This window comes from Mytilus galloprovincialis, chromosome 6, assembly GCF_965363235.1.
Source record: "Mytilus galloprovincialis chromosome 6, xbMytGall1.hap1.1, whole genome shotgun sequence".
NCBI classification, from domain to species: Eukaryota; Metazoa; Mollusca; class Bivalvia; order Mytilida; family Mytilidae; genus Mytilus; species Mytilus galloprovincialis.
This window is the reverse complement of record NC_134843.1, coordinates 83,038,917-83,065,657: the sequence shown is the minus strand read 5'-3', so window position 1 is coordinate 83,065,657 and position 26,741 is coordinate 83,038,917. Positions and strand designations below refer to the sequence as shown.

The window sequence follows — 26,741 nt, the reverse complement described above, 5'->3', positions numbered from 1 at the left end:
AAATATCTTGCTTCCTTTAAGTATGTTAAATTACGGGCAGTTTGTATCCAGTCGTCCTAGTGTAGTGGTTGTGTCGTGGCTTGATATGCTAAAGGTCTTGAGTTCGAATCCCAGCATATACACTGGATTTTTTCTACGTGAATTTTGATAGATAGTCTTTTCCGTATAATTGTATATTTAATTATAAGTTTTACAGTGGATTTGACATTCCCGCCAAAATGTTACAGAACAAAGGAAAGCATGCATAACAAAGAAACTCAAACTGGGGTGATCTGGTAGGGGTGATCCGGCTCAGATCACCCCTGTTAGAACAAAGGAGCTGGGATGTAACTTTTATGACATGAAAGAGATGTGACTTTCTATCAACACGGGTAAGCCATTTATTATCTCCTTCCGACGGACTATCATCGTTTCTCAAGACCACACTCGCAAATGGTGTTGAGGGGGCACCGAAAATTCGGTCCCTGGAATGTTCTCCACGGAACGGGTATCGAAACAAGATCATTGCGTTAGTAGTCCGATGCACTAATCACTACACCATGCCGCTCCATCGATCTGTGGAAGTATAAGTTATAGTTCATGAAATTTTGTCTGAAATAACCGAGGGATCCTGAAAAAATAAGGTTATATTGACCTACAATTCACATATGAGTGACTGATTGAAGTTCGATCGCGTTAGAGTCCATATCTGAGAAATAATGTTTTGGCAGTAATTGCGTCTGTAATAGTCAGAATCGAGGGTCCTAAAAATATTTCATCTTGGCATAAAGTTCATTGATGAGTAAATGAGGTGAAAGGTTGCGTTTAAGTCCATATCTGAGATGAAGAATACAATTTTGTCAGTAGATGCAAGTTGATAGTCATGAGTTTCAAAATCAAATCTTGAAAATGAATCAGATGATATTCTATTTCATCAACTGCACTCAAAAGATATTCGATTTCATCAACTACACAATTAAGTTATATCTTATAGCTTATCATAACTTAATGTATTGGACCAGTTCTGTCAATTGAGGATGAAAATCAACTAAATATACAGATTGTTTATATAATATTTGCACTTTTTTACACCAACAACCTCCATATTTCCGGCCCAAAAATTTGGTGAAGGAACCGATTAAGGGCATACGATACAGTTTTGATCCCGTGTTTAAAGTTTTATGAAAATTTCAGTATATGCTATTTTTTGCCTGATTAAATCAATTATGTAATAAAAAATATACCTTCATGTGCTACTTTTTTAGTTAAATGAGGTCGAAATTTTGTATATTTGCTAAAAATTCAGATTTGTGGCCGCTTTTTTCCCTTTCGAAAAAGAGACATAACCTTTTTTGTTTTAAAAGATAAACACAAATTGTTTTTTGTTAAATAATTTGTAATTTCTGTATTTTATAAGTATCCTATACATTTATTCATTTTTTATTCAGAAATAACTCATATTTATCAAATGGTCATGAATTGAGAAAAAAAATTGCACTATTTACTGTCTTTTAAAATTTGGTCCACATAATCTCCCTGCAAAATGAAACAAAATTTCTTTTAAAAAAGGGGTCCATGCACTCGTTTCAAATTTAAATCAGTTCGAATTAAAAAAAATCAGTCGAAAAATGCACCTTTTTCCGGACGTCCCGAAAATTACATTTTACGTTAGCAACGTCATTATATCCCCTGTAACTGTTTCTTATGCCCTTAACGCTCTTGTACAAAGAATATATATTCTTCTGAACAACACAATAGCCGGAAGTTCTATAACAACTTCTCATCGTTTTCAATATACATATAAAAAAATCCAAATACAAAATATTCTCAACGGTACTACAATCTGTTGATACCATTTAGTTTGGTATTGCACAAGGTCGTGTTTTGCTCTGAAAGTTAATGACGTCTTTATTCTAAATTTATCGGTTGTTGGGACTTTGCTGATCGATACTTTTACAAGATTTTTTTATAAGTCGTTATTGGCTTTGAACTAGTTGTCAATAACTGTATATACTCATAGATCTGTACTTTGTGTTTTGTTTGTTGTTGGGTATGTATAAATATCATGCCACGTCCGGTTTGGTTATTATGATGTTTTTCTGCTTTGTATCTAATAACAAAAGTATTGAACTCCGAGGAAAATTCAAAACGGAAAGTCCCTAATCAATGCAAATGACAAAATCAAACGATAAAACACATCAAACGAATGGACAACAACTGTCTTATTCCTGACTTGGTACAGTGATTTTCAAATGTAAAAAATGGTGTATTGAACATATTTGCCACTGGACGTACGTTAATATACCTTAAGCCCTCTTAGATTAAGTTTAATAGTTTGTTCTTTATTATGTTTTGATGTAACACCACTGCCCCAGGTTAGAGGATGGTGAATCGATCACAAACCTGTCCAACCCTGATTCATTCTTTTATGTGCCAGGTACAAGTAGGGAGCCTGTTGGTCAATGGTTGCCGTTATTTCATATCAGCCATAGTTGTTTTTTGTAAATCATTTTGTTATTAATAATGCTGTTAGTCTTCACAAGTGAAATGTTTAATGTTTGTATAAATTTGGCATATCTTGGAATGCTAGGTTGATTAACGCCCATAAGCAAATATGTAACACATGTGTGGGACGATTGGTATGACTATCTTTATTTTGCTTGCTGATTTTGGTAGTTCGAGTATGGATTAAGAGTTTGCAACATTTAAAAAGGGGCAGAAAAAAATAAAAAAGGAACATTTAAACTCATAAGTTGAAAACAGAATGACCAAGCCATGGCAAGAATATAATTACAACATAAAAAAAACTGAATACTTAGCAAGACGAACCCAATCAAAAACTTTGGTAATCTCAATTGGTGCTCTGGAAGAGTTCGAAAATTATTCTCCACATATGGCACCCGAAATATTGTTCTTCAAAGGTCAAATTCATTAATGTCACAATTGAGCGACAGAGGACAAAACTGTTGCTTCTAGAATTAAACTTATCTGTTATCATAGCAGATAACGAAACAGGCCCACCATATCATCTCTGCATATATTTGTATGCCTTTTATACTTTATGAGGTTTTTGCGCTGCATTGTTAAAATGCATACAGTGACTTGTCATAATGTTTCAGTGGAAGTAATACGTTCTTCTTCGTATCAATAGACTAAGATACAATGCATTTCTTCTTTTGTTAAGGTATTCAAAAATTAAAAGCCGATTTTAACACGTTTAAATTATTTATTCATTAATTGACATGAAAACTGGTTTTGGCTCTCACATCTTCAGCACTTGTATCTTTTACATTCACAACACTGTGGTAACCTTTTCTCTATTCTGATGTACTTATACGGGAATCTACGGTCACCAGTTGGACAAGCTATCCACATATAAAAGGAGCGTTTACAAGATGGAACACATCGGTAAACGTATGGGGTCCATTGATTACACGGAACGTTACTGCAACTTTGCTTCCTGAAATGAAACAAAAAGGTAATCATAAAAATTGCTCAGTATCATGTTAAAATGAATTCGAAAAAATGGGGGAAACAGATAGCTGGAGACCTAATGGGACATTATTGAAAGAATGAAGGTGGTACCATACACCTAGACTAAAATTAATTTGGCTGGTTTAAATTTCATCAATTTTGACAAAATATTTATTTTGACCCTTTCACAACAACATACAATATTCAAAAAACTTGATCAACACATTTTATTGGAAAAATGTCATAGAGAAGTTTTGACAAGCACTAGTTTTAATCATTGAAAAGTTTTTATGCATTTCCTTAACAATTAGAACGTGATTAATACGTTCAGTTGATTCTGACAGAGTTATCTCCCTGTTATGTAATGATAGAGACTGGTTATTTTGGTACTAACAACATTAAAAGTTACACATGTACTTACGGACAATATACGTGTCTCCAGATTTGATACCAGAAGTAATGCAAGACATAACAACCATTCCCTTGGTACACGACTTTTTTGGAAGGTGCATAAGATCGGTATTTATATCTACACATTCCAACCGTCGATACAAACCTGAAAACAAATCAACAATTGATATCATCCATCAATATGTAAATAAAAAAAATAGAATCCTGATTAAAAATATCTAAAAAAGCAATCAACATTTATTCATCAATTTGCATGATAATTTTTTTTATCCTGTAGAAATAATTTAGCTAACTGGTACTTTGACAGTAACAGTTAACTGTATTGTTTTAAATATTGAATCGGATAATTTTATTACATTTATTAATTTTTTAACATTTGTCTTTACTTAGTTAGTAACTTTTTAAACTGCAGTACAAGAGTATAAAAACTTACACTGGGTTAGCGTCAAACATTAACTCATTGACAGCTTTATCTGTTTCGACCTTAAGCATTGTGTCCCTATCTAAACCTTTCACTATTGCAGCTCTGAAAATACAAAAAAAAATGTATTTTGACACAAACACTACAGACAAACTTGATGTTTTTATAACAAAAATATAACACTAATGATGACAATGAAAGATGGAATATAAACAATAAAAGATCAAGTTTCAACAATAATCAGAAGGATAAGGATAAAGATGATCTACAACCTTTATGATAATCATATTACAAATTAAAGTAACATAAATAAGTTTTCACATCATTCTGAGTTGTCAAAGATTCAACTATTTAATCAGAACAAACATAAGGCACATTTGGCCGCTTTAAAATCTTCTCGCTCTCCCTTGCCACCATTTGCTAGTATTGTCTTGAGAAATGATGACAGTACATCAGAATGGGGACGTTAAATGGCTGAACCGTGTTATGAGAGAGCCATATCTCTTGCACGTAAAATACATCCTTGTAGATGTCGAAAAAGAGCAGGCTAATGCCGCTACAAGGCAGCACTCGCACTTGCAAAGTGGAAAGGGATTAGAATAAGATGCAAAATCTTGTTTCCCAATTCACTATTAATAAATAAACTAAACGTCAAATTTAACAGCCAAATTCCAATAGACTTTATATTATAAATTTATTTACCTTATGTTTTCATCTTTCTGCTCCAAGTCCCCAAAATAATCATCATCCTCAGGTGCTGGTGGTACACATATTCTTGTAGGGACGGAAACTTCAGCATCAACAGATTTATACAGGACAACTAACACAACCTACATAAAACTTTTTAATGAAAAACTAACACAAATTACGTAAAACATCTTTGTAAAAGACTAACATTCCATAAGTAAAAATTCAATGGCCAAAAATAAACAAGACCTTTGCAAAAATTCTATGGTCAAAACTACCACAACCTAGGTAACACTTCTAGTTGAAAACTAACACGAACTTCGTAAAAAATCTTTATAAATAAAAATACATTTGATACTATATAGTTACATTGCATGGTTCCAACCTTGATACACAAGATTCGCATTCTGACAAATTATCTTTTTAAGAGATGGCATAGGCCAAAAATATAGTAAAATTGGAAATACACGAGTAAAATGCTTTGCTAGAATAAATGTATACATACTTGTAGTGTATATAACGCTTTGGTATTTAGATGACAAGCACACATCGCTTACAGTAAAATAAAGCGCATGGAAACGAATTGAGAAACACGCATATAGTTTTTTTTTAAATATGAGCATTTTTGATAGCATCTATAAAATGCAAACACTGTATATATTTATTTTTCGTATTGTTTTACATAAATATTGATGTAACTTACGATAATTTTGTGAAACAACATGATCATCTCTGATCGTATCTAGAATATGTATTTATTCAGACCTACTCTTTCCTCTACAGTTGTACATAAACCACGTGACTTTGTTTCTGTCAATTTTCAGAAACTTGACGAAGACCTACATGATTGACATCTCCATCAGAAATATGCAAATGAAATTAATAATCACCACGTATATGCAACTGACACTGAAAAGACAAGATGTATGCAAACGATGAAGTTATTCATACAAAATATGTGACAGTTTGTTTTTAATTTTTTCTAATTGACGTAAATCAATGACGCTTAAAATCGTGATTTATGAGTTATCAAGAGTTGCCTTTTGGTATATTTCGCCTATTTTCATCATCCGTTAAAATTTTCGGACTTCTAGAAATTACGGTGTAGGGGGCCTTTCTCGGATTTTTTTTTTTGTGGCTGTGTAAAAGATTGTCGTTTATGCACATGTTGCCAAAAAAACATAGAAAGTGTTACATATTTGTTTTTCGTTCATTTTTTTTTTACATAAATAAGGCCGTTAGTTTTCTCGTTTGAATGGTTCTACATTGTCTTATCGGGGCCTATTATTGCTGACTATGCGGTATGGGCTTTGCTCATTGTTGAAGACCGTACAGTGACCTATAGTTGTTAATGTCTGTTTCATTTTGGTCTTTTGTGGATAGTTGTCTCATTGGCAATCATACCACATCTTCTTTTTTTATAGAAAGAAGGAAATAGAACTTTAACCAAAAAAAAAAATTATAAAGACAAAAAAGAGCAACGAGTCAATTAAATCATCATTATCATACTTACACAATTTAATCTGATAAATGTTATGAGTGTGGTCATCTGTTACAAAACGAAGTGTTTATTCTGTAGTAAATGGAACTTTGTCTAGAGAAAACTGGTCTAAAAAAAACTATCAATTCAGAAGACGTAAAATCGAAGACAAAACTTATGATTTCGGGAAAGCATGGTATATATACATTAAAAATCTGTACATGTTATGGGGGTATAGCCCACCCAAAGTAATCCCTTAACTTGAAACTATTTTGATGTTAATATATTGACGATATGTGCAAAGATCAATATTGTCTATATCAGACAGCAACGTCTCGTGTGACAACTGCTTTGTACCTATTCGGTTATACCACTGAAGACCCAAAATCATATCATATGCTCCAATTATTCATCCATCATGCATGAATATTTCTGTTGTGAACTATGACCGTCGCCGGAAAAGTGACCATCGACCAAGTCGTCTGTGTGCATTATCAATAAAGACACATCTTAATCTTGGCCAAATTAAAAATCGTGGTAAAATTCAATACATTTTAGTACAAAACTCAGTCGTTTTCTCGATATTTGAAATTTATATGTTCCTCAATCCATCAAATATCTCTACGAGTGCATAAATCATCTGTGCATAGGTAATCTTGTACAATACATTTCAGTGCTAAAAAAAATCGCAGGAATAGGACAGAATTTGGCATTTCTTACGTGAATGAACTATATGGGTCACCCGTATACCATACCTTAATTAGGACCAAATAAATGCCACCCATATCCACCCCTCCCTCGATCGGTGGGTGTAATTTTATCTAGAAAGTACAAATAAACTTTAAAGGAAAAGGTATTTGAATAAAGTAATATAAAATATGTCTAATGACTTTTTTTCTTGCGTATAGTTTAACGTTTACATTGGGATGTTTATAGATCAGTTGAAACAACCTGTTATCAACATAAAACTCATTAAATATTTCAATGTACTCATCTGCTTTCTTTTGCTATAAGCAATCCCTCATATGTGCATAATTAAGCAGAAACAGTTGTTAAAACGAGTTAATTATGTATAATACACTCGTGTTAATCAAGAAAAACACTTATGCATTGTATACTTTATCTCGACAATTTCTTCTCTTTTATCACTTTAATATATCAATTGCCCCCTGCATTTTCTTCATAAACAACCTGAAAGCCATCCTATGATTTTAGCCAACACTTATGGTCCGACTCCCTGAATAAAAATTAAAATGTCTTGAGTAGAAGGCCATCATTGCACGTTCTTCTACGTTTCACTTGGACCATAATTAACAGATATAAGTACACGATGTGTACCATTTTTATCAACGCTATAGATCTAATTATATGCTTCACATTGCTTTAGAAATGGGAATAAACTATTTAAATCAAATGTGGCGATACGATACAATTGTCCCCGCTTTCAGTCCTATTTTGAAAAGTCAACAGTAATTCTGCCAAAAGTCGCTACTCGAAACGAAATAAACTGTGAGTGATAATTATACATTAGGTACAAAATATCATGTCTATGTTTGCAGGAATTACTAAAAAAAATCATGATTCAAAGGTTTTAATTCTGATAAAAGTTGGTCAACTGGCACGAAACGCCACATCAGCACAAAACCGCTATATCGCAGCTACACTTTACATAGAAAACTGTAGGTTGGAAACACGAATCCCCGCAACTTAAGGGGGAACTTGGGTGTCCCGGAAGAGATTTTTGTGAAAACTGCTTCTTTAAAATTAGGTATTGACACTCTCGCAATAAGGTGGTTAATCAAACCGTTTACAAAATCGAATCTCCCTCTTGGTTGACAACTATTTCAATTCCAATTGATGTTGATGTCATTTCCTAGATACTCGGGCATCATATCGTGCACTTGTACATCACATTCAGCGCTGTAGGAGCGTCTTAGTGTACCCGCTAGTTTTTGGAATCAAGTCAGCACATCACCAATCGATTAAATCTAATTTAAGTTACTTATTTATACACCCAGCTCAAGCAACTAATCTTAACTGACAAGAAAAGTAAGGGTACACAACCGACATCAGTACTGCTCGGGTTACCGGTTTCATGTTACATTATCTCAACGGCATTTAATACATACAACCAGGCATAACTTTTCTTTACTAATGATTCATTTTTCCCGATTTTCAACCTCTTTATAGTGTTTTGGTCAGTTTTACCCCCAAAATGACCCTCAAACCCAACAGAAGCCAAATTAAAAAAAAATATGATAAAATCGTTTAACCCTTTAGCCCCCAATCCCACCTGTAGGCGTGATGGCGACAACCATTATTTGATGGCCCGTATGACTCTCCATACTTTTTTTAACTGTCCCAGCTGAACTGTAATGATAGCAGATACTTCAACCAAGCAATTCATGGTCCATAAACTCTTCTCAGATGTCTGTTCATGAAAATATGGCAGTTTGAAAGCCGTTCGAGAGTTTAAAATCGGAAAAACGTGAAAAGTAGCCAGAATCAGGTGGGGTGGGCATCTTTTGATGGCACTACGTAACTGGAAGGGACTGTAGGTATAAACTATTATCCTAAATGCATGCATAGTTGGTACAGGAACACAACGAGGTATAATATGGCCAATAGGAATTTAGTTTGTAAATTCTAGGTCACCGTTTTGTCAAAAATCAGTAAAAACGGACATTTATGCAGACCTGACTTGACAATAATAATTCCCAAGCAAGACACTCAAGTCCCACATATTCCCAGTTAGCATGAATGGACTGCTGTAACGATAGGGTAAATACCCTAATGACAAAAAAAAACACAGTGTTGTCAATGTTCACCTCTCAAGGTCGTTTTAAAATTGGAAATAGACGGAAAATTACCATTTTTCAGTGGGGGTGGGTTCAAACCCACGAGAAAATGCTGGATGCCAAACCTCATTTCACCTTTCATCTTTGAAGAATTCTGATACGAAGATATGTATTCCTTTCAACCGAATACAATTTAGCTATTGTTTGTAAATAATATCCGAGAAACTCAAATTCACTATTGTCGAATGAATTTTAGACATGAGGGAAAGGTAAAAAGAACTCTGCAGGAAAGACAAGTACACCGTAGAATATGGAATTAGATTATTTATTTTTACTGTTTCCACGGGTCAATCAAAGGGAATCAATAATTTTTCTTGACAAGCAGTATCACAAATAATCAATTTGAAAGTGCTTGCTAGCATGCTCCTTTTTTTCAGTGGAAAGTTAAAATACGCATTGCATTACGGACGAAAAGACAACTCTATTTTTTAAAGATTACACCATTGATGATTTCAGACCATATATTAGATTTCTGCACCTTGCACAAGCTATGTAATTTTCTCGACAAATACAACATCATTTTATAACTTGAATATCTGGAAATGTTCATGGATAGGATGTTCAGAAGGTTATGATGAATGCCCTATATTTTGTGCATCTCAAAATAAAGTGATAACCCTAGGAAGATTTAGATATTAAATGTCAGTACCATAGGGTTTTGATTGATTTTCATGCATTCTTTAGCACAAAATGGGTGCAACGGGTTTCAAATTCTTCAAAACTCCATATCGATTGTTAATTCAACTAGCCCTTCTGATAGGGTAAATTTCATCTTTCAAAGCCACATACTTCTTAAATTCAATATGTGCAACATGTGCAATGACTAGTATCAATCCACCAAAACAACTTATTCTAAATGATAACCAATGTATCACTGTAGTGATGTGTATTTATATCTTTTAATATTGTTTTTATCTGTATTAATATTTGTTATCAGTAAATTAAAACCATACTATGATGGTTATACTTATATATTTAGTTTCATTGTACTAATCTGTTGATATCAATATTTTGGCATGGCACAAGATCGGGTTTTTCTCTTGACTGTTACTATTTGATGTGTACTGATTTATATTTTATATGTGCCTGTTCAAAGCCAAGAGCATGTAGTTCAGTGGTTGTTGTTGGATCCTGTCCCGTTATATTTGTTGTCTTAGATTTTCTGAAAATTCTTGTAGGGCCTTCTACAGTAGACTATTTGCTATGGATTTGTTAAGAGTACCGTATTGTCGCCTAATATGCATCGTTGCTACATGTAGCCAAGAATTAGAGACCAGTCGTTCTTTAAAATGTTGGCTTGATCTGCCAAAGATGGAGAGAACTTCTGAGGAAAGGACTGGATTGCAGTCCTTGGCTAGCGAAGATGTCTTATTGGCAATCAAACCACATCTGCATGTACTTATTTTTATATTAATATATGTAGATCATATTGTTGTGGTGATTTTTACTATCTAAAACTTGTATCCATCTGCATGTGTTTAAGGTTAATAGCAAATCAAGAGCTGCACCATGAGGGCATGATACAACCGTCCCTTTTTTAATTAATTAATTTCCATAACTCCTCAATGTCACCAGAAATTGATGGAAAAACTTGCGAGGTTATATTATATATAAAATTAATTCCCCCAAGTTTCATGCAAACAATGTTTAAGCATTGTCCAAAATGTTGATAACAGAAAGATAAAGGTATACCATAATACGTCCTGTAAACGGGCATATAAAGATTACTATAGACTTGATTTTGGTTATATTGTTTCTCATTATTCAACTGCTTGTACATCATCCATCCTTGGCATTCAACATTTTGGGCTTTATATGGTTTCTCATGAAAAGCAACTTTTCCATTCCTGCCCACATTTGCTTTACTACAACTATATTAAAACCAACATGTCAGCAAGGGTCCTAGCCTGCTTGCCAAATTTATTATGTGGTACAGAGACTAAAGTATACAAAGCTGTTTATGTTCCCGGATTGTCAATTTTAATAAATTTGAAATGACCTCCAAAGTGTTTGTCAATGAATACAAGTTTAGTTAAATAGATTGATTTTTTGGTGCTTTATCGCCACTTTGGAAGCTCGCGGGTACAAAAATTTCAATGATAAATTAAAAGTTTGTTTTTTCATTATAAAATTTATTTATTACACTATTAATTATTACTTGATGATATGGTACAAAAATCAACCACAAAAATCGATTCTGTTTCGCACCAGATGACTTAAAAATATTTTTATCATGGAAAAGTTCCAGATTATCTCCCTTTGATGTAAAAATGCCATTTCACATTGAAATTGAAATATCTTTTTTAACTCATCGATGACCTATATTTTTATATTATTGTTTTCAAATAAGCTGCACATACACTAAATAATTGTAAAATTAAGTGATTTTTGTTATTAAGTTCTTTTTTTTATTTCAATATTACCTCTATTTGAATTTTCTCCTATTAGTTCAACAGAAAAAAAGACTTCCAACAAAAATGTATGCTTCTTTCGGATGCAGATTGTTAGCTTAAATGAACGGTGACCCCATTTTTTTATTTCATTTTTGTATTAAGTATATGGTAAAGTTGATTTATAAAAAAAAATACAGCGAAATCCTATATTAAAAAATACAAGAGGCTGTCACAACGACAGCAAACCGGATTTATTAACATTTATTTGTGTCCTGGCAATATCACAAGAACCATTACTGATGAATGGTGAAAGTGAAAATCGTCAATATCAAATTTGACCTCCATTTTGTCATCAGTATCAACATATTAAAATTTGAAAAGCTTAGATTGAATGGATCATGAGTAAATGCAACAACGTGAATGGAAACACCATTTTGCAATCTTTCAAGAACCATAACTCCTGAACGGTAAAAGTCAAAATCGTCATTATTGAACTTGACCTCTATTTTGTCATCAGTAACAACATATAAAAATTTTAAAAGCTTTGGTTGAATAGTTCATGAGAAAATGCACGGACACGACTGGAAACACCATTTTTCAATCTTTCAAGAACCATAACTCCTGAACGGTAAAAGTCAAAATCGTCATTATTGAACTTGACCTCTATTTTGTCATCAGTAACAACATATTAAAATTAGGGAAGCTTTGGTAGAACAGTTCATGCGTAAATGCACGGACACGACTGGAAACTCCATTTTTCAATATTTCAAGAACCATAACTCCTGAACGGTAAAAGTCAAAATCGCCATTATTGAACTTGACCTTCATTTAGTTGTCAGTAACAACATATTAAAATTTTAAAAGCTTTGGTTGAACGGTTCACGAGTTAATGCACGGACAACATTTGATTGCCGCCCGCCCGCCCGCCCGCCGTACATCCCCAATTCAATAACCGACATTTTTGTCACAAAAATCCAGTTAAAAATCGATTTATACCACCGACCTTCAATAGACAAGAGTGCACACGCTGAAATGTCTCGCCTTCTATACTATTCATTGATATTATGTTGATAGTCCTAAGTATAAAGCTAAGCTTTATTACAACTGTCACATAATCTTAACATTAGGCAAGATAACTTAACAAAGACCAATGAACCTTGAAAATGAGGTCAAGGTCAGATGAACCATGCCAGGCAGACATGTACAGCTAACAATGCTTCTATACAACACATATAGTTGACCCATTACTTATAGTTTAAGAAAAATAGACCAAAACACAAGAACTTAACACTGTGCAATGAACCGTGAAAATGAGGTCACGGTCAAATAAAACCTGCGCTACTGACAAAAATCATAAAATATTTTCATACACAAAATATAGTTGACCTATGGCATATAGTATTAGATAAAAAGACCAAAGCTCAAAAACTCAACTTTGACTACTGAACCATGAAAATGAGGTCAAGGTCACATGACATCTGCCTGCTAGACATGTACACCTTACAATCATTCCACAAATATAGTAGACCTATTGCATATAGTACAAGAAAAACAGACCAAAACACAAAAATTTAACTATAACCACTGAACCATGAAAATGAGGTCAAGGTCAGATGACACCTGCCAGTTGGACATGTACACCTTACAGTCCTTCCATACACCCAATATACTAGCCCTATTGCTTATAGTACCTGAGATATGGACTTGACCACCAAAACTTAACTTTGTTCACTGATCCATGAAATGAGGTCGAGGTCAAGTGAAACTGTCTGACAGACATGAGGACCTTGCAAGGTTCACACATATCAAATATAGTTATCCCATTACTTATAATAAGAGAGAATTCAACATTACAAAAAATTTGAACTTTTTTTTCAAGTGGTCACTGAACCATGAAAATGAGGTCAAGGACATTGGACATGTGACTGACAGAAACTTCGTAACATGAAGCATCTATATACAAAGTATGAAGCATCCAGGTCTTCCACCTTCTAAAATATAAAGCTTTTAAGAAGTAAGCTAACACCGCCGCCGCCGCATCACTATCCCTATGTCGAGCTTTCTGCAACAAAAGTTGCAGGCTCGACAAAAAACTTGCAATCCTAGTCAAATAAGATTGGAGCAAGTTTAGTTAAAATCCAATACTATGTATTTTGTTTTTTGAAACAGACAACCATATTGCAATAGCAAACCATACTGCACTGTGACCTGGTGTCACATTTGTTTATACCTATATATCACTTCTGTTGAAATCAGACATGTAGACAGACGGACAAAGTGGTTACTATATGGCATCCAAATCAATTACCAGAAACTTAAATTAACCAATAGGAGAATCCCTATGTACCCTTGAATCTCCACCAAGTTATTAAAAACACAATTCAAGCTAAAATATTCTGCAGTCATGAAATGATTGTATTGATGCTCAGGCCTAAATTAAAATATTGTTTGTTTGCCATATTGTTTTTCCGACCCTTTATTTTGAAACAGGGTAGGTAGGTAGGTAAAATATTTTATTTTTTTCCCCAAAAAAATAACTTGGCTCGGTACATTTTTGTCATGGGTAGGCAGGTAGGTATAATATTTTATGTTATAGATACAAAATCTGACTGATATCATTTTTGTCTGTATTTGCTTTTGTTTTAAGTATGATTTTACTGATCTTTACATAATTATTAAAGTTTCTGGGACTATCCCAGGAAGTTATGAAAAGAAAAATATCATGTAGAATGTGAAGTTAATTCATATGCACTACTATGTTTTCAAATATCAAAATATAGGGCTGTGCAGCATATTTTCAACGTTTTTATGACTAGAACTTGTAAGAGTTTTAACTTGAACTGATATTCTGTACTACATACATGTACCTTGTACGCTTAACTCGACCGAGTGGTTTATTAATATCATATATCTTCCTAGCATGGTTTGTGAAACAGCTGTACAATGTGCAATCTATAGCATGTTCTATTCTGACATTCTACCAATTTTATCAAAATTTGAACTTAAATTATCAGAGATGATATCTGTGAAAAAAAGAATATTTGACTAGAATATAAAGCCACTGCCCAGCAGTGCATTTCCCACCATCATCGCCATGCAACCAGTTAAAAGAGCTAAAACTAATCATTTGTCTTACTTTACTTAAAACCCTAGAGACTGGGTGTTTAAATTTTCGTGTGTCCCGGTGTTATCAATAAAAATTTAAAAGACTTGAAACTCAATTGTCACGTATTTTACATCGCATTTATAAATGGTCTGTAAGGAAAACTTGGCGATTTTACTGTCAATTATTCTCCAATTTACAGGACTTCCATTCATGTAAGATATAAATAAATGATGTCAAAGCTGGTCAAAGGCAGGGTTAACATAATCATCCCGATCTACGGCTCACCAAAGGCCATCCCTACATCACTGTACATAGGATACAACGTCCGTTAACAAAATATTTTGTACACACGTTGATAATTTTGTATTGGACGAACTTATTTGAATGAACCCTGCTCTTCAAATATAAAGGGCAACGTTCGTCATACTTTCAACATCGACTTCAATCAAATGCTTTGAATCTCTAAATGCAAGTGTCCATGCCAAACGCTCATGTGATACCAAACGGACTTAACCTTATACAGGGAAGATAAAACCCGAGGATTCAGTTAAAAAAGTTTTGAGCGGGAAATACAAGTATAAGATTTTCGGTAGGAACGAAAAAAAAATAAAATTAAATATTGCCAGTAAGTAGAAATAAAAGATTTTCAGTCGGAACGAATTAATAGGGTCAGTCGGTAAAGGGCAAACAAACAATATTTTAATTTAAGCCTCATGTCATAAAGTCCAGTAGCATATATTTCATACATATTCAAGACTAATTAAGAAAAAATAGGACAAGGAATGACTTTTTCTCATAGAGCTAGTCATCCAGGCCAGGATATCTATAAAACTTTTTTCTCTCTCAAATAATCAGAAGAAATTTTTTCCATATTTTTTTTTTAATTGACACAAGAGTAGTTTATTTTTTAGGCTTGTTAGCCTCTTCCTCAGCCTTCTGTTTAGCCTTCTTCTCCCTGTATCCCACCAATCTAGATGCTGCACGGGCCTGTCGGAGTGCAGTGAAAGCACTGAATTTCTTCTCCTCATCAGTGATCTTCCTTGCTTTCTCTGTTTTAGCGATATTGGTAATAGGCATCACTGCTCCCTTAAGTTGTTTAGCCATCTTTATCTCTTCAGCCTGGAAATTAAATCATAAAAAACTTAATTACAGATAATTGTAACTACTCAATGACAGGTTATTTTCATATACCAATATGTTATTCTTTGTATATAGTCTGAAAACAGATTTACTTAGTATAGCACAACAGCAAGAATTTTTCAATTGAATATAAATTTAAATCATAAATAGTTTTAAGTTCTTTGAACACATTTATTCTGTGTCGGAAACCTATGTGTCAAATGTTAAATTACAACCTGTATCAAGCTTGAATATTGTGTCCATTTTTGCCAACTGTTCAGAGTTGGACCTCTGCAATTGTATCCAGCTGCTCACGGCCAAGCTGTTTATTTGTTAATTGTTTAATTATAAATCTGATTGTCAGTTTTTTTTTATTGTATTGTTTCACACTATCATGCCTTTCACAGCCAAGTTTAAGCTATGGAGTTTTCTCATAGTTGAATAGGGCTGAGTGGTTTAAGTATTAACACTTTATGTATCTTTAGCCTGTCAACATGGAGGTTGTGAGTTCGAATATGGCACCTAGCAGGTGTACTCAACACTAAACTCAATTGACTACGATTGTTTGAAATCAAAATACTAAAACACAAGTTATATATAATTCTTGACCTGAAACTAGTGTCTTGGGGCCCCTTTTTACCCTGTTTTTAGGATAGGACCATCACCCCCCTCCCCATCAACAACAATTCCAACCTTCCTTTAATGGTATTGAACCTTCTGGTTAAATTTTAAAAAGATCCATACACTTTTTAAAACTAAAGTTATTGTCTTAGTCCAGTCAAAGTAAGTTTGAACATCAGATTAATTGCAACAGAAAATGTGTTAACTCTTATCTATACCATTTAGCCCAAAGTATACACAGAAAAAAGTCCCATAAAATCTAACTGAAGGAAAACTCAAAATCAGCAACTGTTTACTGGAAGTGATGCGGCCTAGTAAAAACAGTAAACAGAAAGTAGAAAAAAAATGTTTTGACTTCAGGATTATGTAACTTTTTATTCTTCATGGCATGACCCACTTTTTTTTCTCGATTAAATCACAATTCCACATTAGTACATACATTATATGAACATGAATTTTTTTTTCTATGAATCATTTTTTATTTTTTTATCTTCAACGATCAGTTTTGCATGTACATTGTAAGCCTATGGAGCAGTCAATTAGAAGACTGCAACCTTTAGAGTTGTTTGTTATACTCTAATGACGGCTAAAATATCAAGAATCAACACATTCCTTTGAATAGAAGTAAGAACTTTGTATCAATTTTTATTGATATTTTTGCCTTTCTTGTAGTTATCTTATATTTCTATGCAAATCTCAACAGGAATTTTAAAATTGTTTATTTTTAGTTTTCCTCAAGTTAGATTTTGTTGGATTTTTTCTGTGTATATTTGGGGTATAATGGTAAAGATTTCTTAAAAATCTTCTGTTGCAATTACTCTAAGGTTAGGGTCAAATTTATGCTAGATTGACTGGACTATCTTGGCAATAATTAACAGGCGACTGCTTGCAAAATACTATGGTGGTCATAGCGGTTAAAAACTTACAGTGGCATCACCCTTCCTTGGTCGGCTCATCTTCTTAGGGAACAAAATCAATTTAGATTTGTATTCCTTTAGTCGCTGTGCATTTTGCTGTATAGACTCAATAGATTTGTTCTTTCTCCTGTAATCAACAGCAATACCAATGCTCAAGGCTTGTCTCTTATTGATACCAGCACTCTGTAACAACAATTCATTTTCTTTCAATTTTTGGCGAATTTTAATGTTTGTAAAAATTGTATCAATAAAAATAAACAATACAGCTGATATATACATGTAAATATTGGAATGTGAAATTCATATAAAATATTTCAATTGCTTTTAAATTTAAAATCATGATGCCAAATAAAAATATATGCGTGGTTCCAGTAACCCTACCGTCCCTACTTTTTCATCTTGAAATTAGCCTACCTTAAAGATTTTATTGTCATTTTTCATTAAGCACTGTTAAGGTCAGAATAATGCTCCCATAGACTCAATGTAAAAAAAAAACATAAAATAAAAAAACATCCCTACCTACCTACTCTAACTTTTTTTCAGATGTAACTGGAACCACACATTCTATCTTATTTGGCCTGTGCTGAAATAACTTGTGATTATCCCTCTTTGAAATGTCTCAAAATACATTTTTAGTTTATAGTTATGGAAAAAGTCCTAAAATTTTCTTTTTTTTGAGTAAGTATGATAAACAAACTACTAAATACCGTTCATATTATATACTCGGTTGATAACATGTTCTTGTTGATGGCAGTCGTAAGTGAATTAAAAGAAAACGGGATGCCAATAATTTAATAGCAGAACATTTCTGAAGAAATACAGGATTTTATTTTTAAGAAAGTCTTTGTACACATATTTAAAATCAATAGTAAAAACTAGAGGCTCTAAAGAGCCTGTGTCGCTCACCTTGGTCTATGTGAATATTAAACAAAGGAAGCAGATGGATTCTTGACAAAATTGTGTTTTGGTGATGGTGATGTGTTTGTACATCTTACTTTACTGAACATTCTTGCTACTTACAATTATCTCTATCTATAGTGAACTTGGCCCAGTAGTTTCAGTGGAAAATGTTAGTTTAAATTTACAAATTTTATGAAAATTGTTAAGAATTGACTATAAAGGACAATAACTCCTTAGGGGTCAATTGACCATTTCCGTTATGTTGACTTATTTGTAAATCTTACTTTGCTTAACATTATTGATGTTTACAGTTTATCTCTATCTATAATAATATTCAAGATAATAACCAAAAACAGCAAAATGTCCTTAAAATTACCAATTCAGGGGCAGCAACCTATCAACGGGTTGTCCAATTCATCTCAAAATTTCAGGGCAGATAGATCTTGACCTGATAAACAATTTTACCCGATGTCAGATTTGCTCTGAATGCTTTGGTTTTTGAGTGATAAGCCAAAAACTGCATTTTACCCCTATGTTCTATTTTTAGCCATGGCGGCCATCTTGGTTGGTTGACCAGGTCGCCGGACACAATTTTTTAACTAGATACCCCAATGATGATTGTGGTCAAGTTTGGTTTAATTTGGCCAAGTAGTTTCAGAGGAGAAGATTTTTGTAAAAGATGACTAAGATTTACGTAAAATGGTTAAAAATTGACTATAAAGGGCAATAACTCCTAAAGGGGTCAACAGACCATTTTGGTCATGTTGACTTATTTGTAGATCTTACTTTACTGAACATTTTTGCTGTGTACAGTTTATCTGTATCTATGATAATATTCAAGATAATAACCAAAAACAGCAAAATTTCCTTAAAATTACCAATTCAGGGGCAGCAACCTATCAACGGGTTGTCCGATTCATCTCAAAATTTCAGGGCAGATAGATCTTGACCTGATTAACAATTTTACCCCATGTCAGATTTGCTCTAAATGCTTTGGTTTTTGAGTTATAAGCCAAAAACTGCATTTTACCCCTATGTTCTATTTTTAGCCATGGCGGCCATCTTGGTTGGTTGGCTGGGTCACCGGACACAATTTTTAAACTAGATACCCTAATAATGATTGTGGCCAAGTTTGGGAAAAATTGGCCCAGTAGTTTCAGAGGAGAAGATTTTTGTAAAAGTTAACGACGGACGCCGACGACGCCGGAGGCCAAGTGATGAGAAAAGCTCACTTGGCCCTTTGGGCCAGGTGAGCTAATAAGCATTTTAAGAATATAAATTATACATGTATTCACCTTTTTTTGTCAAATTATCGGTTGTATAGCTTTAATCATGTTAATCTGATGCTAAAATGTGACTATTTGAAATGATAATTTGTAGATTATATTATTGATGCCGTCATACATCCACATTATAAAGATAATAAATATACATGTATACATGTACAACAGCATCTAGATTGAAATTGATAGCGTTATATAATCAAACATTTGTTAACCCCTGTTGACAAAAATACCTTCAATTCTTCAAGGGTGAAACCTTTTCCAGATCGAAGTTTAGTGTTGTATTTTACTGTTGGACAACGAACTATGGGTCTAAGCTGACCAGCAACTGGACGAGGGGCAATCTTCAAAGCTTTCTGGACTCTGGTCCTGTGCCTCCTCTTCTTCCTCATGGGCTGGTTGAACCAAGTCTTGACATATCTCTGCCAGTCTTTTCGGAAATGCCCATTTGGGATTATGTTGTTTCTTTTGGGGGCCATTGTTTAACTGAAAAACAAATTTATGAATAAGTTTCAGTCAATTCATGCATTATCATGTGTAAATGTGTGATTCTGTCTTTGCCAGATTTTTTTTTCAAAGGCTGTAAAGAAATCAAGCAATGTCTGTTTTCTGTTTGCTTGTTGACCTGTCTTCATAACTCCTTGAGGATCGTTTTTTTTGTCTGTATTACAAAAGGATGCTTTACTAATATGCTAAATGATCCTTTGTTAAGCACACACACAACTGAATAAAAATCATTTCAGATGTCTCAAACCATATCCTTTTTCGTAACGCTGTCAGAGAATATTAAAATATATTTTAATAATCAAAGAGCAGATTGCTCTGAGGGATACGATTGCAATTGTTTTCATTGACACATGTATACATGTAGCTTGATAATATTATTTTCAAAACTAATTTGACTTGTTTCTAAATTTATAAAAACACTAAATATAAATACTGCTTGATTCTGATTTTCCGTGTTGTTAAAAACATGCCTATAAGTCGAGGGAAATATCAAACATGAAGATTATGAAAAGAACATTATAGGAAAGTTGTTTAAGGTTCATCATAACCTTTTGGCTAAAATGGCCGTATTTACACCCCAAATTTTACTCTGAGTACAGACTAACCTATACACCTGCAACAGTTTTAAGGGATGGCAGGAACTAGATATATAAATTTTAAATGCATTTTATGTTTCAGAAAATTATAAACTTTTCTAGATTTTGCTATCCATTTTTTTTCGTTCCTGCAGAAGGAGCAAAAATTAACTAAGTAGTGAAAACGATTGAGAAGCTCCCCTCAAGGCTCATATAATCAATGTTGTGAGTAGTATTGATTTAAATGGACAATAGATGGACAATAGACACCTGTAAACAATAGGTGATTTAACAGGTTTAAACTGTGTAACTGAGTGGACCGTATCAAATGAAACTCGGGTGTTTGTTTATTTTGCTATCTTCTGCAGACTGGAAAAAAATGAACATCAAAATCCAGTTAAGTTTTTAATTTTCTGAAACGTAGACTTCATATAACTTTTATATATCTAGTTCCTGCCATGCCTTAAAACTTTCCTGAATGTACCAGTTTGTCTGTACTCATAGTAATTTTGGAGGTGTAAACACGGCCATATTTTTCAATTCCTTATGATGAACCTTAAGATCAATCCCTTTGTTTTTACCTTTTAAACCAAGACAATCATCAGAATCATCAGAATCTGAGATGATCCTTAATGTTTAGAATAAAATGGTTGACATGAGGGCATTGTCCTGAGCCACTGGTATAAGTCTACAGATTGCTTGAAAGCAATCGTATCCCAAAAACAAAGCGCATGCTAGGACAAAAAGTCGATTCAATTGGTAAGCAAGGTTTGATTTTGTTTTATATTTGGAAACAATTAGAACCGGCAATTTACTTAATTATTTGAAAAGGGGAAATTTCATATGCTGCTGAACCCTGCCTATGGATTTTACTAACCCTCTATGAATCTGTAAAGGAGGGGGGGGTGGGCAGTTGCAAACCATACAACTTATAATAGGATATATCTTCTTTTTCATATAATCCAATAAAGATATTATTTTTGATATGGGGGATTTAGTGCCATTTTCTGAATTGCCTGTGTATCTTACCATCTATGGGTACATAGTGGATCAGTAGTGAACAGTGTAAAAATTTAATCTCACACAACTTTTCTGTCAAATTTTGAATGAAAATCAGAAATTAACATTAATACTAATAGTAGTCGTAGACGTGATATGTTCATCAATGATCATGACCCTATATAGATCACTAAATCACGACATAACTGGCCAAGCTTTGTGTTTTCATTCAGGGACAAAAGCTAAGGACTACGATAATAAGGTGTTTTCAACTGAGACTACTTTATATATTAGTCTCAGTTTTCAATGACAGTACTACTGACGTACAAATGTACTGTACACAAGATTAATTCTGAAGATGCGAGACTCCACAGGACCTCTTATGATTCCCTCGAAGTGTCAAGACTGTTCAAATGTACATGTTTTAGACTTCAGCAGCCTAAACTTTATTAATACATATTCTACAAATAAATCGGACGATACATTGCCGAGAGAGCTCATCGAGGACGACAAAACATTGACGGTGATATCATTGAAATTGCTAGTTTATTTCGGTGTCGAGCAAAGAAATTGACATGGCAGCTATCAAATATGAATACATGTAGTTATATTAATTATTTGGAAGTTCAATTGTAATTGTCATTTGAACAGATTGATCAGATTTAACAATGCATAAAAATTATTAGACATACATTCGTATGGCCGAAAATGAAAAAGGAAGAGGAAGTCGAATACTTAAAATATTCCGGTGACGGGATGACTAGAGAAAACGGATTTGAAAAACAAAACAAATGCAAGAAAAGAGGAATAATAAGATGTTTAAAGCTGTATTTAAAACGAAATTAACTAGAAATATTAGAACAAATGTATTCCAATAGAATGTTGATAAATATAATGATAATATGAAAGGAATTAATATTTTATTACTCATGATTTTTTTAAGTCATGATCGGCCGCTCGCATGATCAGTTATAAAATAATTATTTCCACAATTATATTAAACCATGCAAAGTCTTTCAAAGTATTTCAGGTCCGTCATACAAAGTTATCAGCAAATTATACAACCCTTTCAAATTACTTCACTTATTTTTGTGTTTATCAGTAGTTGGAGATCAAATTAAAATGTTTTGTGAAATAAGACATTATAACGTCGGACATTTGAAAATTGAAATTCGTCTCATCTTAACTAACACCAATACCCTTTTATTAAAAACTTCATATCATAGTCTATATTTTCTAGGTAGGAAAACTAACAACCAAATTATACATGTATAACTAACGAAATTGTGATTACTAAGTATAAAGGTCATGTAAATGTCAGGCACTGGTTTACATATGGGCACTAGACGTTTGCACACATTTTTTTAGCATGCAACGGTGCCAAATGGAAACTTGCGCCCTGAACACTATCGACATTAATTTACTCTTTAAACTTTAGTGCACCTGTATGAAATTAACCAGTCATTTGCGCTTTTTATAATATAGATTCTGAATAATTTTTAATCATTAAGCATATTAAATATATCAGTTACATGTATTTGTACCATTCATCAACAGTAAATATATACGTTCCTCTGGTCCGAGTACACAGTTATATATATATAGTGTCTAAAAATAGCAACAATCAACATTCAATCTATCTAGGTGTGGATCAGTTTGTAAATAAACTGATGCAGTTACTAAATTAAATTATATAAGTGTCTAAGAATGTAACTTTAACACACTAATGAGTGTTATAAAATTAGTTGTTATATTTTATATATTAATCACGCAATATTTCGCTAAACAAATTAGCTTCATCGGGCGTGTGCATCTATCTAGGTGAAATCGGATGCATGACAAAAAATATCTTTGTAGCTTGACGTTTTTGTGTAAAAGTTTAATATGTTGATTGATGGGGTATATACAACATATTTTTGCCGTTTACTGTACATAACAATTTTTAAATCTAAACAAATAGTTGTTTTAGTTAAATAGAATGAAATTCATGATTTATTCCTTTGGTTTTGGGTAGAACTGTTTTTCATCCCTCTCATTAAGTCCATCAGGTTCAAGAGTACGTAGCTGATGCATCCAGAACCTTTCTCTCTGTTTTCTCCTTTCGGAGTCCCAATTTTGATTTACCTCAATTATTTGAAAGGTGATATTATCAAAAGTATGTCCTGTTCTTAAGAGGTGTCTCGTAATTGGACAGTTTCTTCCTTTTGTATAGAACGACCGGTGATTGTTAAGTCTGATGTTGAATGTAGTTTCTGTTTCACCAACATACTGCAGCTTGCAAGTTCCACAAGTAAGAATATAAATACTATTTTCCGTTTTGCAATTAGATGTAACATAGATGTTGTATCGTTGCTTTGTTACTGTGCTGCTGAAAGAGTGGTCAGTGTTGGCGGCTTTACAGCACTTACAATTGCTTCTACCGCATTGTTTGTAACACCCAAATTTAGAAGTTTCTTGTTTCTTTACTTTTGATGTCACAAGTATGTCTTTGAGATTTTTGGGTCTGCGATAGGCAATAACAGGAGGTGATGGAAAAATTTATTTTAAGGAAGAGTCATTTTCGATAAGACGCCAGTGCTTTCGGATAGTAGATGAAATATTTGTCAAATCGGGATGGAAGGTTACAACAAACGGAATTCTATCTGCACGGGTCGTCTTATCTTTGTATTCCATGAGGCTAGCTCGATCTTTTTCTTGGGCTTTATCAAAAGCGTCTGTGATGTTTTTGGTTTTATATCCTCTTGATTTCAGCTGTGTTTTTAGTTGTCCCAAACGATAGTTAAGTTTGGATTCCGAGGAGCAAATTCGCTTTAATCTGATGGCTTGACTGTAAGGTATACTCCTGGAGCAGTGTTTCGGGTGACAACTTTTTGGAGAAAGGAACTGGTGTTTATCAGTTTTCTTTGTGTGGAGATCAGTTGTCTTGACCCCGTTCTTTACAAATGTGGTGGTGTCGAGAAAAGCAATTTTCTCGCTTGAAAATTCAGATGTAAATTTAATTGAGTGATGGAACTGATTACAATGATCTAGGAAATCTTGCAAATGTTCTGCAGTATCGTTCCATTTCATGTCAATATCATCAATAAAACGGAGCCATGACAAGGGTTTGTATGGCACACTCAAAAGGATGCGTTCTTCGAGATCCCCCATAAAAATGTTGGCAAAAGAAGGTGCCATTTTTGTTCCCATACTAGTTCCGTCAATCTGTAAAAAGTGCTTGTCGTTGAAAATAAAGTTGTTATTTTCAAGCACTAGCTTGAGCAATTGAACAAGACAGTCAGTTTGGGGATGTTTATCCTTTCGAGTATTCCATATTTTTTCACACGCGGCAATTCCTTCATCTTTTGGAATATTTGTGTATAAAGAACACACATCCATTGAAACCAAAATTGTGTTGTTAGGTAAAGGACTTAAGGAATTCATTTTCTTCAAATAGTCAGTCGTATCTTGAATATGAGATGGTAGTTGTTTAACATGTGGTCTGAGGTGGTAATCAACAAATTCTGAAATTTTTTCGGTGGGATGGCCATTAGCTGATACTATAGGTCTCCCTGGGATCCCTTCTTTGTGGAGTTTTGGAAGTAAGTAAAATCGACCGGCTGTGCACGTTTCGTCTGGGCGTAGATAATCGTACGTATCGTCATCAATTTGTTTATCTTTATTCATTTCTGAGAGGACGTCATTAATTTTTTTGCTGATTTCTTTGGTTGGATCACATGCTAGTTCTTTATAAAATTTAGCGTTTGAGAGTTGACGATTTCCTTCTTCGATGTAGTCTGCCTTGTTCATCACTACAACGGCACTTCCTTTGTCAGCTTGTTTGATAACAATTTCGTCACGGTCTTTTAAGTTTATCATGGCTTGGCTTTCTGACTTTGAAATATTTCTGACTTGTTTACCACTGATTGAAGATCTGACTTCAGCTTTGACTGATGTAATGAATGATTCCAAATTGTCGTTTTTGCTTTTAGGGGGATTCCATTTACTTTTCTTTTTAAATTTTGGAATGCATATGTCTCCTTCATCACTCTCATAATCAGATTCATTCATTCCGGCTTCTTTTAAATTTTTCTTCTGTTGTCTATTGAAATGTTCTTTCAACCGAAGACGCCTGGCAAATGCTTCTACATCTGTCTCAAGTTGTAAATTGTTGACGGTTGCTGGAGCTGGACTGAAAATTAAGGCCTTTACTCAATAGTTTTTCTTCAGAGGTAGTTAGTTCTATTGATGACAGATATATATATATATATATATATATATATATATATATATATATATATATATATATATATATCGTCCTTTGATTTGCGTTGTTGAATATAGTCCCTAGTGTGGCCAGTGTGTTACTTACCATCTTTTTTTATACCCAATCAAAATGTATTTCTTCATGTGTTATGCCTCAAATAGCAAGTAGGGGGATGAAATTACACTAAAAAAATATGGGTCATGAATTACATTAAAAAAAAATGGGTCATGAATTTGAAAGTCAAGCAGTGATTTGGTTCATCTAAAAAAGGTTACAAATTAGCATTTCGGAAGCTGTAAAAAGATTTTAAGACCCCCTTAATACAAAATTGCCCATATTTTGAGATAGAGCTAATGAGGTTTTCTATAATTTTGATATCATTTGTCCCAAAAGTAGTACAACACACTGTAAAAATATTATTCAGAAAGCGCAAGTGCGACTTTTTCCCCATTTATTGTCTAAAAGAAATGCACTACGAAATAACTGTGATCTCGGAACCTCTGCTGTCAATCTATTTCATGGAAAGTCTATGCGTCATTGTTTATCTAAGGTTATTTCATTTACGGAGATCAAAATTCATGTTTAAACCAACGTCTGTTCCTCGTGTGACATCTCTATCTTTCAAATGTTTGGGTGTGAGCATTCCTCATGATTTCTGCTGAAGTTAAATTCAGAAAAGCGCTTCAGACACACTAAATCCATGAAGTGTCATTTTTCGTCCAAAAAAAAAGTAAGCGCAAATGTCCTTGAAATTGAAGCGCTAAA

The 26,741-nt window shown here is 33.5% G+C and overlaps 1 protein-coding gene and 1 long non-coding RNA gene across 2 annotated transcripts; both read right to left on the bottom strand.

Moving 5' to 3' along the window:
- Window positions 1-3,200: 3,200 nt before the first annotated feature.
- Window positions 3,201-5,876, bottom strand: LOC143078363 (uncharacterized). The gene is made up of 5 exons (XR_012979192.1): window positions 5,676-5,876; window positions 4,988-5,115; window positions 4,298-4,390; window positions 3,875-4,009; window positions 3,201-3,439 (listed from the first exon to the last, which is right to left on the bottom strand). It is a non-coding gene; the product is annotated as an uncharacterized LOC143078363 (long non-coding RNA).
- Window positions 5,877-15,670: 9,794 nt separating this feature from the next.
- On the bottom strand, window positions 15,671-22,449 carry LOC143080521 (large ribosomal subunit protein eL13-like). The gene is made up of 4 exons (XM_076256397.1): window positions 22,423-22,449; window positions 19,883-20,135; window positions 17,476-17,649; window positions 15,671-15,928 (listed from the first exon to the last, which is right to left on the bottom strand). The coding sequence occupies exons 2-4, from the start codon at window positions 20,126-20,128 to the stop codon at window positions 15,710-15,712; spliced, it is 639 nt and encodes a 212-aa protein (XP_076112512.1). The 5' UTR covers window positions 20,129-20,135; window positions 22,423-22,449; the 3' UTR covers window positions 15,671-15,709.
- Window positions 22,450-26,741: the final 4,292 nt, after the last annotated feature.

Bases quoted from the DNA above. Each gene is read 5' to 3' on its own strand.
- LOC143080521 (XM_076256397.1), bottom strand. From the start codon at position 20,128: ATGGCCCCCAAAAGAAACAACATAATCCCAAATGGGCATTTCCGAAAA. The intron at 17,650-19,882 runs GTATTTTTGTCA...TTGTTGTTACAG, and splicing joins TCACCCTTGAAGAATTGAAG to AGTGCTGGTATCAATAAGAG. The intron at 15,929-17,475 runs GTAAGTTTTTAA...TTTAATTTCCAG, and splicing joins CAAGGAAGGGTGATGCCACT to GCTGAAGAGATAAAGATGGC.